This window comes from Sus scrofa, chromosome 7, assembly GCF_000003025.6.
Source record: "Sus scrofa isolate TJ Tabasco breed Duroc chromosome 7, Sscrofa11.1, whole genome shotgun sequence".
NCBI classification, from domain to species: Eukaryota; Metazoa; Chordata; class Mammalia; order Artiodactyla; family Suidae; genus Sus; species Sus scrofa.
In genome coordinates, this window is record NC_010449.5 from 110,372,700 (window position 1) to 110,387,583 (window position 14,884).

Below are 14,884 nucleotides of genomic sequence, written 5' to 3' on the forward strand. Positions count from 1 at the left end.
TGCTGTGGCTCGGGTTCCACAGTCAGCCGTACTGTTAGTAGTTCTACAGGTAGTTCAAACATTTATCCCTTCCTTGTCATTCATTTATACTTATTTATAATTTAAAATAAGTACATAGTTACTATCTCTTAGTATCAAAATAGTGGGCAGAGTTTAGATTTACTCTAGTTTTCAAAAACTAAGTATTTTAATTTAAATGTTTTTGGAAATATGATGTACAGCCAGGTTCTAATCACATCCATGTGACCTAGAGGTACTCTTTACGTGGGACTATCTGCCTTGGATTTGTTGCTTCCTCGGCTGGGTGCTGCAGACCTTACACTTTCTTCTTCCGCCGGGCCTATCTTCTACTTTCCATTTCAGGCCAGGGACAACCCAAAGGTATGTAAGCAGAAATAGCAACGGTAGGGGGATGTATTGCTAATTCATGTCCTTCACCCCGCCCCACCTCGCAGGCAATCTCATAGGCAGCGTTCTCACTCACCCTCATCATATGTCCCACTCCTTACCCTTCATGACACTCATTGTAGGGAATTCTCTCGGGAAACTGATCAGTCAGTCTGACTTCCACAGCTTGCTGGGGCCCCAGCCCCACAGCCGGGCCGACGGAGAGAGAGTGCATTCTGCGCTCTCACCAGCAGGGTGCAGTAGGGAGGAAGGCAGCCGGATATTTTTCTTGAAGTACTCATGATGGCAATTTCCACTACCTTTTCAGAACCCCTGTGGTTTAAATAAGCTTTGGGAGGACAAATCCAAGAAAGTTAACACCCACTTATAGTAATATTTCCTTTTGTAAACAATACTCTCAATAATGTAACATACACCTGAACCTGCACAGCATAATTTTTATTAGGGAACTGCCTGCATTATATCGAAAACGGTGCCATTTTAACAATTCAGGATTCCTGCAAATGTCTTCTAAAATCCTCCGTCGAGTCACTCCCAATACACACAAGCCTTAAAAACTTTCTGATTTTTCCAACTTTTTTTTTTTGCTTTTTAGGACCTCACCTGTGGCATATGGAAGTTCCCAGGATAGGGGTCAAATTGGAGCTGCAGCTGCCAGTCTACACCACAGTCATAGCAATGCAGGATCCGAGCCATGTCTGCGACCTACACCATAGTTCACAACAACACCAGATCCTTAACCCACTGAGTGAGGCCGGGAATCAAACCCACATCCTCACAGATACTAGTCGGATTCATTTCCGCTGAGCCACAATGGGAACTCCTTCCTCATTTTCTATAATTAATCATAGATACTTAGGGTAAATGGAAACCTTATCTCAGGAATTTGAAAAACTCATGTTCTTTCGAGAATTGTTTTCCCAGGCAAATTCCTAATGTGTCTATTCCTCTATTTTTGAAATGTCTATCCCTCAGTTAAAAAAAAAGCCCCCTCTAATAATAAACTTTAAACTGGAAAGAGACGGTTTTAGCTTTCCACATGGAATCTGGATAGAAAGCAAATTCCCAAAATTTATATCCAAGAGTTTCTTTCCAAATTTTAGACTTTTTAAATGATTTGCGATGAACAGTATAAAGAGTATTCTTTATATTTTAATACATATAAAGTTGTATATTACATATAACATGGACGTTGGTGTTTTCTTAATATTGTGAACATTAACTTATCAATCCATTTGAGATGACTGTTTTCTGTTCATGAGGAAAGCTTCCCAAAAAAGATCGGCCATGACATACTGTCACCGCTCCACCTACACCCTGACACTCCTTCTCCTCTGGAGTTCCACCTAGACCTTGCTCTCAGGGGAAATCTGTTTTAATCCTGCCAAAATATTTTAGAGGCTAAATTCTAGGTCTTTCTGAATGTTTCACAGTAGATGTTCCAGAAGAAAATAAGTAATAATGACTGCAACTAAAATTCCAAATGATATGCTAAAATGAATACTTTTCTGTCCTCAAAACTAACAACTAGACTATGTAATCACAAGACCCCACTAATTAGGAAAACGGATGTCAGAGATGCTAAAATTGATCAGCAGAAACACTGGATAATAACCTCCTCTTTGTGAAAATGTACAATTTTTGGTAATTTTGATACGAAATTAAGAACATCGACAAACTAAAAGACGCTAAAATACTGAAGCACTGTGTGAGAATGGCAGACAGAAACATCCTCAATTCAGACATGGCGAGCCTGTGAAACCTCGTGGTTCCTCAGTTTACTCCTGAAAATCACATTACTTCAAAGTTCAGGCATGTAGATTTATTTTTATTCAGAAATACTTTCATACTCACTAACTGTTAATTAAGAGGGACACAAAAAATTACATGGGTCTTAGAAGCTATGTCAAACATGCGAGTTTTAAGAGTGACACTTATACAGTGTAATTTCGCCCTCATAAGTAATTTTCTTATAATCAAATTACCACAACAGGAACATAAGCATACCATATATTACTCTTTAGATTTTTGTTTTACAATATGTTCTTGTCCGTGGAACACTTCAAAATGTTTAAACCTGACAGAAGAGCATTTTTTTAAAAAAAGGTACCATGGAAGGAAAAAAGCATCAGAAATGCTTCTGTCTTTTACATGATGTAGAGGCAGGGAACGTTACAATAAAAATTCTTCCTCTATTCTTCTGGGGAACTCTTTCTGAGTATTTACACTTGGGTCTATTGTTCTTTCAACAATTTTAGATTTAACCTTAATTCTTTGTTCCCAAGCAAGAAACATGCCCACTTTCAATATTCATTTTCATTAATATCTTCGGAATTTCTGCTTAAGTGGTTGGTTTCTGGGTCAGAGTGAGGCAGATTCACACGGTATAAAGGAAATCCTGTCTCACAGATAACAACACACTTAGCAGTGACGAGTTAAACTGCTTTAGGGGTTCACATGGGAGGCAGAACTGTCCCTAGGATATTGTAATTTGGGGAGATAGTCCTAGATTTGATGTTTTGGAGCAGCAGCTTCAAGAAGGAAGAAAGAGATGGCTCCTCAGCTAAATATACCAGTTAGTCCTTCTGATCGCCTCAGCTCCACCGTGACAAGGCCATCCCAGCCGGGGCCAAGGCCACACTCTCCTCTTTAATTTGGCCTGGTCCTGTCCACGGAGATGGGCCCAAGTGGGAAAGGGGAGGAGCTAAAGTCAACCTGGGGTGAGGGGTGAAGCTAGGGGACTGAGGAGCGAAAATTCCAGTACATCTTGAATGCCACAGTCATCTCTGGTGGCCCCCCTAAGTCTGGGCAGTGGTTTTGGGAAATTAGGTGAGACTATTGCTAACTCTTCCCTTCTTTCAACCAAAAGAAAATAAAGCCTCTTCAAGGCTTCTTTTAATGTAATATAAATACTGCATTTTTGTGAAGTCAAAGGCAACTTGCATTTACCATCTTGCGTTTACACTGCACTTACTCTGGTCCTAGTCATGGTACATACTCTTATTATCGCTTCCAAAACACTTTCAACATGTCCGTTGTTACTGTTTCATCTATAAAGCAACACATATATTAACAACTCAGATTTATTGTTCTCAACAAAAAAAGTGCTTAAAACCATCTTAGGCAATTGTTTTTCACTTCATTTTCAACCAACAAAATCATACTCATTTGGATTTATGAATAATACTGAAAAAATAGTGAATCTAATCATTCTCATACATTTTAAATAATATGCCTTCATTCCCAACTTTAACTTACATTACTTGCTCATTTCAGTACCTTGATGAGCTGAACTCTTGTTTGGAAAATATAGAAGGTACAAATATATAGAATTTTTAGGATAAAAAATTTTCTGAATATAAAAATGCTTTCTGTGCTTCAAAATAACACTTTTAGATTCTTGTAGTTTGGGGTTTGGTAGCTAAACTGTTGCGTACCCAAGACTTTTTAAAAATAAGAAAAGGTAATAACGTGGTTTTAAATACAAAGTTATATAGGAACCACTCGTATCTGGGGATCATCCCCATGGAAAGTTCAGTTTCTCAACAAGAAAACCCCAAATGTTTTAGCCATAAAATAAAATTCCATTACCAAACACTAGCTTAAGATAGAAACCTATCCGCCTTAATGATTGCCAGAATTGCCCAGCGTCGCTTCAGTGAGATGGAGAATTCTCTAGAAAAATACAATCTCCAAATGTGTGCAAGTACTGCAAATCCAACAGACCAGAGGAGGGCGATGCCCTCGAACCAAGTCCTCCTTCCCCGTCTTCCCCGGGTTAAACCCCTCCCTCTTCAGCCTCGTGCTCTGCGAACTTCCTTCTGCGCGCCGGCATTCATGCCATCACTTACGTCCGACGTGGCGCTCCGCGTGGGGCAGAGTGTCTGCAGGGATCGAGTGTCGAGGAGAAAGCGTGAGTTAGGCAAGCACTTTTTTTTCAGCTGTAAACGCTTCACATGATCGGGTCCCCTTAGGAAGCTGTGGGCGCTTAGATGAGCCTTGAGCTTTTCAGGAACTGAATGAGAACTCGGTACACGAACGTGTACTGGCACAGGGTCTGCACCATCATCATTCTCTGCTGCCTCAGCATGTCCAGCACCCGTGGGATGTCCAGCACCTAGATCGAGAGAAGCAGCCATGAGGACGGGGTGGGTGCTCCCAGGAGGGGAGGGGGAGGGGGAGAGAGGGTCGAAGCAGAAATCTGGCTGCAAGCAGTCTCTTTTTTCTTTTTCTTAAATTTTATTTTACTGAATTACAGTAGCTTTACAATGTTAATTTCTGCTGTGCAGCAGCCAGTCCGTTATACATTCAGTTATATATATATATGTATATATATATACATTCTTTTCCATTACAGTTTATCACAGGGTACTGAACATAGTTGTCTGTGCTACACCATAGGGCCTTGTTTATCTATTCTGCACGTAATAGTTTGTCTCTTAATCTTAAACTCCCCATCCTTCCTGCCCCCACCACCCTCCACGCCCTGGCAATCACAAGTCTGTTCTCCACAGTCTCTTCTCTACCACTGCATCTTCTAGAATGAATCCTCAAGGACTTTTGTTCAGAAAAAGCTGTCAGGCCGCTAGGTCCCCCTCTTCCCCAGCCTCGTGCCCTGCCCACCCCTCTTCCCACCAAGAGTTGAAATAAGCACCTCGTTGTGTTCCAGGCAGGCGATCATGATCTCTGACAAAATAACAACACCAGTCCGTCCCACTCCAGCACTGCAGTGGACCAGCAATGGAGGGTTGGGGCTTTTTGGTTCACTTGTACTATTTGTATGGCGTCGAACAGACTGGATCTCTTCAAGGTATGCTGTGAAATATCAATGAAATGGAAAAAAATTGAAGAGATTAAGGCCTATCCAATTGATCCCTTTCAGGTTATATCTCCACTGAGAAGACTCCAGTACAGAACCTGGAGGCCCATTAACCAACCCCAGCTATGAAGTGACAGTGTGGCTTTGGGCAAGTCTCTGACTTGGCCTGGGCTTCTGTTCTCTCATCTCCAAAATGAGGAGCAACTCTAAGAGTCAGTTGTGGCATTTGCTACTCCCTATGAACTATACTTTAAAACTTCTTCTGTTAAGCCTCCCCTAAATACTTGAAATTATTTATTTATTTATTTAGACTTTTTAGGGCCGCACCCACGGCATATGGAAGTTCCCAGGCTAGGGGTCTAATTAGAGCTACAACTGCTGGCCTACACCACAGTTCCTGGCAATGCCGGATCCTTAACCCACTGAGCGAAGCCAGGGATCAAACCCACAACCTCATGGTTCCTAGTCAGTTTCGTTTCCACTGTGCCACAACGGGAACCCCTGAAACTTTCTATTTTAAAATGAGCCCAACACTCTCATGGGACAAGAGGAAGGAGATGTTTCAGGAAGCTAAGGCTTCCTCTCTGTGGCGGACTTAACAGCTCTGGCAGAGGCTGAGCTGGGAACGAAGATACTCACAAAGAAATCCCTTCAGGTCCTCTGGACAGCCATGCTCAGGCCAGTCTGTGTACTGGAGATGCCACACTGTCCTCTCCTGGCCTGTGAGAAGGTGCTTCATCTTCAAGCCCGTGGTGGCGTAGCAGCCCGAGTCCGTGCGGAACCGGGTGGTGATCTTAAACCTTCCGTAGGTGACCGTGTTGTGCCTGGAACCAAGGCGTGGCCAATACCTAAAGCTCTTCTCCCTTCCACCCTCCTGTGGGAGGAGAGACAAGCGCGGTCAAAACACAGCCCAAGATCCAGCCAAAGGATGCCCTTTCCCAGGGAACACATCTGAACCTCAGAACCGCACCCCTACCCTGCCTTTTTCTCTACAAGTCAGAATTCCCCGCCATCAACATTTATTGTTCTTCTGAGGCTGAGAAAAATCAATGAAGAGAAATGAGTACTGACCTCTTCTGCTGTCACCATTGCTATAATTGCAATCCCCTGTTCCCACACCATCTGCCAAAAATCCTGACAGGTATTTTGTAATGGTCCCTGAGTGGCAATATAATCCCATTCAATTCCACTGACAGAGACCTGAAATTAGAAAACGTTTAAAAATAATTAATGCGTGTGTGTAAAATACTTGTATGTACATTTGTTCATGGTAATACTAAAAAAAGTGAACTGAAATATTTAGCAAAACAAAGAAAAGGTTTTATCTTATTCTTTTTCCTTGTCAGTGCAGTTTCCACTACCGACATCATTATGTGCACTGAATTCACATAATATCTATGTGACCTGCAGCAATTTCCTCAGCCTCTTTGACCCTCAGTCCTCATCATACAATGAAAATATTACATACCCTCGTTCTCAGGATTAAGCAATATATATTAGCCCTGCAGGTGCTAGTTTCTCAATAAATGGTTGTTATTGCTGCTTTTGTGGTTCTTATAAAAAATAATATCAATGTCATCATATCCCAAATTTCAAACACAATTTTCCCTTATGAAGTAATAAACACACTGGAAAAAAGTCCTAGCAAAAAGTTGAAATCTAAGTCAAATGTCAGATTTCTAGGGAAAAAAAAGAAAATCCCCTACCTAAGGTAGTCTCACCTTTGAGTTCTGAGTCAGGATTCCCCTCCATAAAGATACTAAGTTTTAACCTCCTTGGATTCAAAGAAATGAAAGATATCCCATGCTTTTGGATTGGAAGAATTAATATTGTTAAAATGGCCATACTATCCAAAGCAATCTACACATTTAACGTGATCCCTATCAAATTACCCATGACATTTTTCACAGAACTAGAACAGATAATCCAAAAATTTATATGGAACCATAGAAGATACAGAATTGCCAAAGCAATCCTGAGGGGCGGAAAAAAAGAACAAGCAGGAGGCACAATTCTTCCAGACTTCAGACAATATTACAAAGCTACAGTAATCAAGACAGTGTGGTATTGGTACAAAAATAGACACACAGATACAGAATAAAGAGCCCAGAAATAAACCCAGACATCTATGGTCAATTAATCTTCAACAAAGGAGGTAAGAATATAAAATGGGAAACAGTCTCTTCAGCAATTGGTGCTGGGAAAACTGGACAGCTGCATGTAAATCAATGAAACGAGAACACACCCCCATGCTATGCACAAAAATAAGCTCAAAATGGCTTAAAAAGATTTAAACATAAGACACAATAAAACTCTAAGAGATGAAATCAATGAAACGAGAACACACCCCATGCTATGCACAAAAATAAGCTCAAAATGGCTTAAAAAGATTTAAACATAAGACACCATAAAACTCTAAGAGAACGTAGGCAAAATATTCTTGACATAAACCATACAAATGTTCTCTTAGATCAGGGTCCCAAGGCAATGGAAATAAAAACAAAAACAAACAAATTAGACCTAATCAAACTTACAAGCTTTTGCGCAGCAAAGGAAACCATAAGAAAGAAAGAAAAGAAAAGAAAAGAAAGAAGGAAAGAAAGAAAAAGACTACCTACAGTATGGGAGAAAGTAATTGCAAACAATGCAACTAACAAGGGCTTAATCTCCAAAATATACAAACAACTTGGAGTTCCCATCGTGGCTCAGCAGAAACAAATCTAACTAGCATCCATGAGGACGCATGTTCAATCCCTGGCCTTGCTCAGTGGGTTAAGGATCCAGCGTTGCTATGAGCTGTGGTGTAGGTCGCAGATGTGGCTCGGATCCCACATTGCTGTGATTGTGGCACAGGCTGGCAGCTGTAGCTCTGATTAGACCCCTAACCTGAGAACCTCCATATGCTGCAGGTGTGGCCCTAAAGAGACAAAAGAGAAAAAAACAAAACAAAAAAAAAAACCTCATACAACTCAACAACAAAAAAACAAACAACCCAATCGAAAAATAAGCAGAAGACCTAAATAGACATTTCTCCAAAGAAGACATACAGATGGACAATAGGCACATGAAAAATGGTCAATATTCACTAGAGAAATGCAAATCAAACTATAATGAGGTACCACCTCATACCAGTCAGCACAGCCATCATTAATAAGTCTACAAATAACAAATGCTGCAAGGGTGTGGAGAAAAGGGAACCCTCCTACACTGTTAGTGGGAATGTGAATTGGTACAACCACTGTGGAAAACAGTACGGAGGTACCTCAGAAAACTAAATATAGAGCTATCATATGATCCAATGAGCCAATGATCTCACTCCTGGGCATACTGCAGACAAAACTATAATTCAAAGATATACGGAGTTCCCACTGTGGTGCAATGGGATTGGCGGCATCTCTCTACCACCAGGACACAGATTCAATCCCCAGCCTGCAGAAGCAGGTTAAAGGATCAAGTGCTGCTGCAGGTGTGGTGTAGGTAGCAACTGCAGCTCATATCTGACCTCTGCCCTGGGAACACCTTATGTCAGCAGGTGGCGACAAAAGGTAGCAACTGCAGCTCATATCTGACCTCTGCCCTGGGAACACCTTATGTCAGCGGGTGGCGACAAAAGGAAAAAAGAAAAAAAAAAAAAAAAGATACATGCACCCTATGTTTATTGCAGTGCTATTCACAATAGCCAAAACATGGAAACCACCTAAATGTCCATCAAAAGATGAATGGATTAAGAAGATAAGGTACACTGGAGCTTCTGTCGTGGCTCAGTGATTAACAAATCTAACTAGTATCCAAGAGGATGCAGATTCGATCCCTGGCCTCACTCAGTGGACTAAGGATGCAGCATTGCCGCAGCTGTAATGTACGTTGCATTGCATTGCTGTGGCTGTGGCATAGGCCAGTGGCTACAGCTCTGATTTGACCCTTAGCCTGGGAACCTCCATAAGCCTCGAATACCTAAAAAGACCAAAAAAAAAAAAGGTACACATATACAACGGAATACTACTCAGCCATAAAAAGAACAAAATAAAACCATTTGTAGCAACATGGATGCAACGAGAGATTCTCATACTAAGTGAAGTAAGTCAAAAAGAGAAAGACAAATACCATATGATATCACTTATATGTGGAATCTAAAATAGGGCACAAATGAACCTATCTATGAAACAGAAATAGACCCACACCCACAGAGAACAGACTTGTGGTTGCCAAGGGGGAGGAAAGAGGGAGTTTGAGGTTAATAGATATAAACTATTACATTTAGAATGGATAAGCAGTGAGGTCCTACTGTATAGCACAGGGAACCATATTAAATCTCTTGGGATGACCATGATGAAGGATAATTTAAGAAAGGGAATGTGGGAGCTCCCATTGTGACTCAGCGGTAACAAACCCCACTAGCATCCATGAGGACTCGGGTTTGATCCCTGGCCTCACTCAGTGGGTTAAAGGATCAGGTGTTGCTATGAGCTGTGATGTAGGTCACAGATGTGGCTCAGATCCCATGCTGCTGTGGCTATGGCATAGGCTGGCAGCTGTAGCTCTGATTAGACACCTAACCTGGGAACCCCCATATGCTGCAGGTGTGGCCCTAAAGAGACAAAAGAAAAAAAAAACAAAACAAAACCCTCATACAACTCAACAACAAAAAAACAACCCATCTACAGCTCAGATTCAACGCCAGCCATTTCCATATGCCTCAGATGCGGCCCTAAAAAAAGAACAAAAAAAAATAATGTAATGTGTATACATATATGACTGGGTAACTCTGCTGTAGAGCAGAAATTAGCACAACACTGTAAATCAAATATAATGGAAAAAAATAAATATCATTTTAAAAAAGATTTCACCTCCTTGAGAACAGTCTAATAAAGTAATTACAGGGTGTGTAGTCAGGAAATTTGGGTTATTTCTCAGCTCCCCCACTATCGAGGGACAACAATAACTGCTTTCTAAGCACCCTGAGTGTAACCCTGGGCCACATGTCACTCTACCCATGCCCACATTTCAGGCTGCAGTCCAACTTACACCCTTGTCCTTCCCCTGAGCCTATGGGGTGTGGCACCAGTTACCACAGTGAACAAGAACCAGGGAGGAAGGGTCTGATGGAGAGCATGAGGGAGAGACGTCAGTGCTTCCTCTTCTCTTTTTTTTTGGGGGGGGGGTTATATGGAGGTTCTCAGGCTAGGGATCTAATCAGAGCTATAGCCACCAGCCCGTGCCACAGCCACAGCAATGTCAAATCCGAGCCACGTCTGCGACCTACATCACAGCTCATGGCAACACTGATCCTTAACCCACTGAGCAAGGCCAGGGATTGAACCTGTGTCCTTATGGATACTAGTCAGATTTGTTTCCACTGAGCCACGATGGAAACTCCAGCATTTGTTATTCAGAAATAAGTACAGTGAGGTCCCACACCGGTAAGTCGTCGGTCTAGGAATGAATTTTAAAGTCAGACACTTCACACTGTTCTTCAGGCTCCCTCTGAAGGCTTTGAAATATCACCACAGAATCACAACATCATGCACCTCTTATCTCATGAAGAGACTGGATAAGCTATTGCACAGAAATCCTTAGTTATTAAATGATGTCCATGTTAAAAGGCAGATGCGTAGGAGTTCCCGTTATGGCTCAGTGGGTTTAGAACTTGACATAATGTCTGTGCAGATGTGGGTTTGATTCCTGGCCTCGATCAGTAGGTTAAGGATCTGGCATTGCCACAAGCTGTGGTGTAGGTTGCAGATGAGGCTCAGATCCGGTGTCATCGGTGGCCACAGCCGCAGCTCCAATTCGACCCCTAGCCTGAGAACTTCCATGTGTTAAGGGTGCGGCCCTAAAAAAGACAGATCTTAAAAAAGCACATGCACAGATTCCCAAAGACCGCCAAGGGGACTGGCACTCACAGACAGACTGCCAGGCTTCTAGAAAGTCTCCAGTGTGAAATGGTTCTCATCAAACATCACTTGCAAACTAAGTAAAATGTAGCAAAGAAAAATAACACCTGACTTTAGATTTCTTTGTTTACTCACTATAAGGAAATTTCTTCTACCCAAGAGAACGCATGGAATCTCCAGCCAGCATGAACAAAGGGTCCAGTGATGAACAGAGTGCATCTGGATTTTCTCACCTTCCTGCTCTGAATCATCACATTTTCCATCGTAATGGGCGTAACGCTATGCCAGTTAAGTGGCATTACACCGTTTCCAGGGGAAAAGCAAGCACTGCTTCTTCAAAGGACAGAATGAGGTTTGAAAATGATGACGAGAGTATGTGAAGAACACAGGTGGCAGCACCGTAAGGAAAAGCTTTGGGCCACACCACCAGCATTTCTGTTACGTAAAAATGCACGTAGGTATATGGGCTAAGGAACCACTAGCACCTCAGCTGCTCTTGAGAGAGTTTACGAGCTAGAAAGGGATCTTCCGACACGGAAGCACACAGTTCTCAAGTCAGGCAGACGTGTGGTCCCCGAGTCCTGGCAACAGTGTTGGGGGCAGGGGGCTTCGCCGCGTGGAGAGAGCGAGTGCGCCACTGGCTCTGGGGCTAAGCACTGTCCATCCGGCCCTGGGAATGGGGTTCCCAGCTCGCTCTGTAGCTGGCCAGTCATTCGAAACTAGGGTGTTCTTAGAATACAGTCGCAAACACAATTCAACTGGGACCGCACATCCCCTGTGTCACTCTAGACACGGCCCTCACCTTGATGTGCGATGCATTGATGTACCCAGTGTTGTTTTCTTTGGTTGGGACCAGCTCCACTCTGGCATCGTCATAGGGAAGGACATCCTGGAACCGATTTCTTTCTGCATTTTCAGGGAGTCGTGCAGTCGAGCACTCCCGTCGACCAGCCGTTTTTTAAGAATTCTTTCGTATTCAGTGAATACCATGCCCTGTTCTAACCGTTGTTCCAGAATTTTACACTGAAAAATAGAATGCGGGGAATGGTCTGAATGCAGTCCCGTGCCACAGCCCCATTTCGATTGCACATCTGAAATCCCATTTTCCACTTCAAGTCTAGCAGTAACTCATACTGAAAATTCAAGATGAAACCAAAGTTAAATTGAACAAGCATAACAATAAAAGAATAAACGAAATAATCTCATTGGTGAGAAATATAATGCAAAGTCCTGTTTAAACTTGCTTTAAAAAAAACAATTCACTGCATTCATTTTCTCTCAATCTATAGTCAATTCTACGACCACTAAGCAAAGAAACATTCCCCTAGAGAATGATAAATCCTAGAGTAGGATAGTCAATTCCAACCTCTATGAAGAAATACTTCAATTTTATAATATGATATATAAAAAACTGTAAACAGCAATCAATACTGGAAACTTTCTCCAAGATCCAATTGTATAAGTAAATTAATTTTTGCTTAGCATAATTCATACCTATCTAGTTTTGAGAAAATAAGACCCTCATAGCAAAATACATCTCAGTCACAAAGAAAGTTTTGAAAAATTCAGTAAGTGTTCCCTCTTGAGGCAAGCTCAATGTAATAAAAGCAGTTAATGTCTACTTTCTCTTCTACATGTACTCATATGCACTTGCAGGTTTTCTCTAACTTTATGGCCATCGAAAATCAAGACTGCTACTGATGGCCGGAAAAAGGTCAAGAACAACATTCAGAAACCAACGGACAGGAGTTCCCTCAGGGCCTAGTAGGTTAAGGATCTGGCATTGTCACTACAGCAGTTCAGATTGCTGCTCTGGCACGGGTTCGATCCTGGCCTGGAAACTTCTGCATGCTACAGGCATGACCAAAAACTTCAAAAAAGAAAAAGAAAAAGAAAAAAGAAGAAAGAAAAGAAAAAGAAAGAAAAAAATCAACAGACAAAAATCAACATTTTTAGCCTAAAATTATCTATTAAGACCTTAGCTATAAACTTGCCCCAATTTTGAGATTACAGAATTCCTAACACTTATTCAGGATTATCAAATGTGTTAAAAATTCAGTAAAATTTCAAGAAGGCAATTCTGTAGCACCCCCATCACCTGTCTCAGAGAAGGCGCGCAGCCCAGGGTGGGGTACATACCCTCTCATCGTTAGTGGCTCTGGCAGGCACTTCCCTTCCTTCATCAGGCAGAGGCAGTCGAGACAGGGAGAGTCCATTTAAGGCAGCCAACTTGAGAGGACCAATTTTTTTTGCATCTACTCGGTTCTTTTTCATTCCCTATAAAAAAAATATGTATATGTGTATATCAAACAGACACAAATGCAGTCCCTTTGCAAAGAAATTTCAGTGGACTGAAGACAGGAAACAAAGGGAGTGTTCTCCTAAACCAGTCAGCCACCACAGGAGAGATTACACCCCTTCACACACACACACTAACACACACACATTTGTTTAACAAATGTCAGGAGGAAGACATTCCTTCAGAGGCCAAGGCCCTGATAAGTCTTCCAGATAGAAGGTTTTGATGTGCAAGTGGTTTCAGGGCTCTGTTGTAATGTAAGGGGAGGCTCCAAGCAGGCAGCATTCCTTCACGGAACTCCCAAATAGCAAACCAGGACACGCCAAAAAATCAGCTGCAGGCCACAAAAAGGGTTTTCAATGTTATCACTTATTTGCAACAAGCTTTTATAATTTTTAAAGACACAAATGAGCTCTTTAAATCATTCCGAAAAAAATGTAACGTCCTCTCTGATGGCTCTCGCTTCTCTGCGCTTTGTTCTGTCGCAGACTTACGTGACTGTGTCAGATCACGACACTTCTCAGAACCACCACAGTTATGAGGCAAAGAGCAGGGCTGAAATCTCCATCACTGTACCAGGAGGAGAGGGTATAAGAAAACACATTGAGGAGCTCCTGTCGTGGCGCAGTGGTTAACGAATCCGACTAGGAACCAGGAGGTTTCGGGTTCGATCCCTGCCCTTGCTCAGTGGGTTAAGGATCTGGCGTTGCCGTGAGCTGTGGTGTAGGTCACAGATGCGGCTCAGATCCCTCGTTGCTGTGGCTCTGGTGTAGGCCAGCAGCTGTAGCTCCGATTAGACCCCTAGCCTGGGAACCTCCATATGCCGCAGGAGCAGCCCTAGAAAAGACAAAAAGAAGACGACATCAACAGAATTCTGTCTCCTGAAAACTGGCATTTCCTGAAGTTATTACTAAGGCCAGTGGTTTTCCTCTCTGAGGCAGACAAGGCCAAGAATGCCAAGTTTCCTTAGATAGGCTACACCTCCTTGGAAGCCACAATTATTGTAATGACAGTGGCCTTAATTTGACAGAAATGATTCTCTTGATTCTGTCTCAGAAATGAAATCAGCTTTACTCCTGCTCTATCAGCCTGGGAGGGGGAGAGGAGGGAGAGGGAGGGTGTGGGGGAGAGAGAAGAGAGAGGCACATGAAGTAAAAGGTTCCTGCTTAGGCTAGAATTTCACTGTGTCTCATATGTGCAGAAAACAGGGGTATGCAGAAAACTTGTAAATGTTTTACCCGTGGGTTTTGTGGTGGGGGAGAAGGGGAAGCCCTGATTTGTGAAGTCTGCCAGGCTCCGTGGTGCAAATACTCCCACTGCAGCCGACCTCAACCTGTCAGCGAAACCTCAGCTGGCTCACAAGATCCTGAAAATGGAACACTCAGCTCCCGCCAGCCAAGAGAGGGGCCTCCAGCAGTTCTTGGCCTGAAAATGACTCAAATACACTGGATGAAGCCAAATGGA

At 42.5% G+C, this 14,884-nt stretch overlaps 1 protein-coding gene across 1 annotated transcript in view; it reads right to left on the reverse strand.

Annotated features, from left to right (window-relative positions):
* Positions 2,216 to 14,884, reverse strand: part of PTPN21 (protein tyrosine phosphatase, non-receptor type 21) — a 78,906-nt gene continuing 66,237 nt past the window's right edge. The window contains 7 exon segments of the mRNA XM_003356769.4: positions 2,216 to 4,525; positions 5,063 to 5,223; positions 5,867 to 6,101; positions 6,299 to 6,427; positions 11,924 to 12,060; positions 12,063 to 12,144; positions 13,261 to 13,398. Coding sequence (XP_003356817.2) covers positions 4,397 to 4,525; positions 5,063 to 5,223; positions 5,867 to 6,101; positions 6,299 to 6,427; positions 11,924 to 12,060; positions 12,063 to 12,144; positions 13,261 to 13,398 — 1,011 coding nt within the window. The 3' untranslated portion in view covers positions 2,216 to 4,396.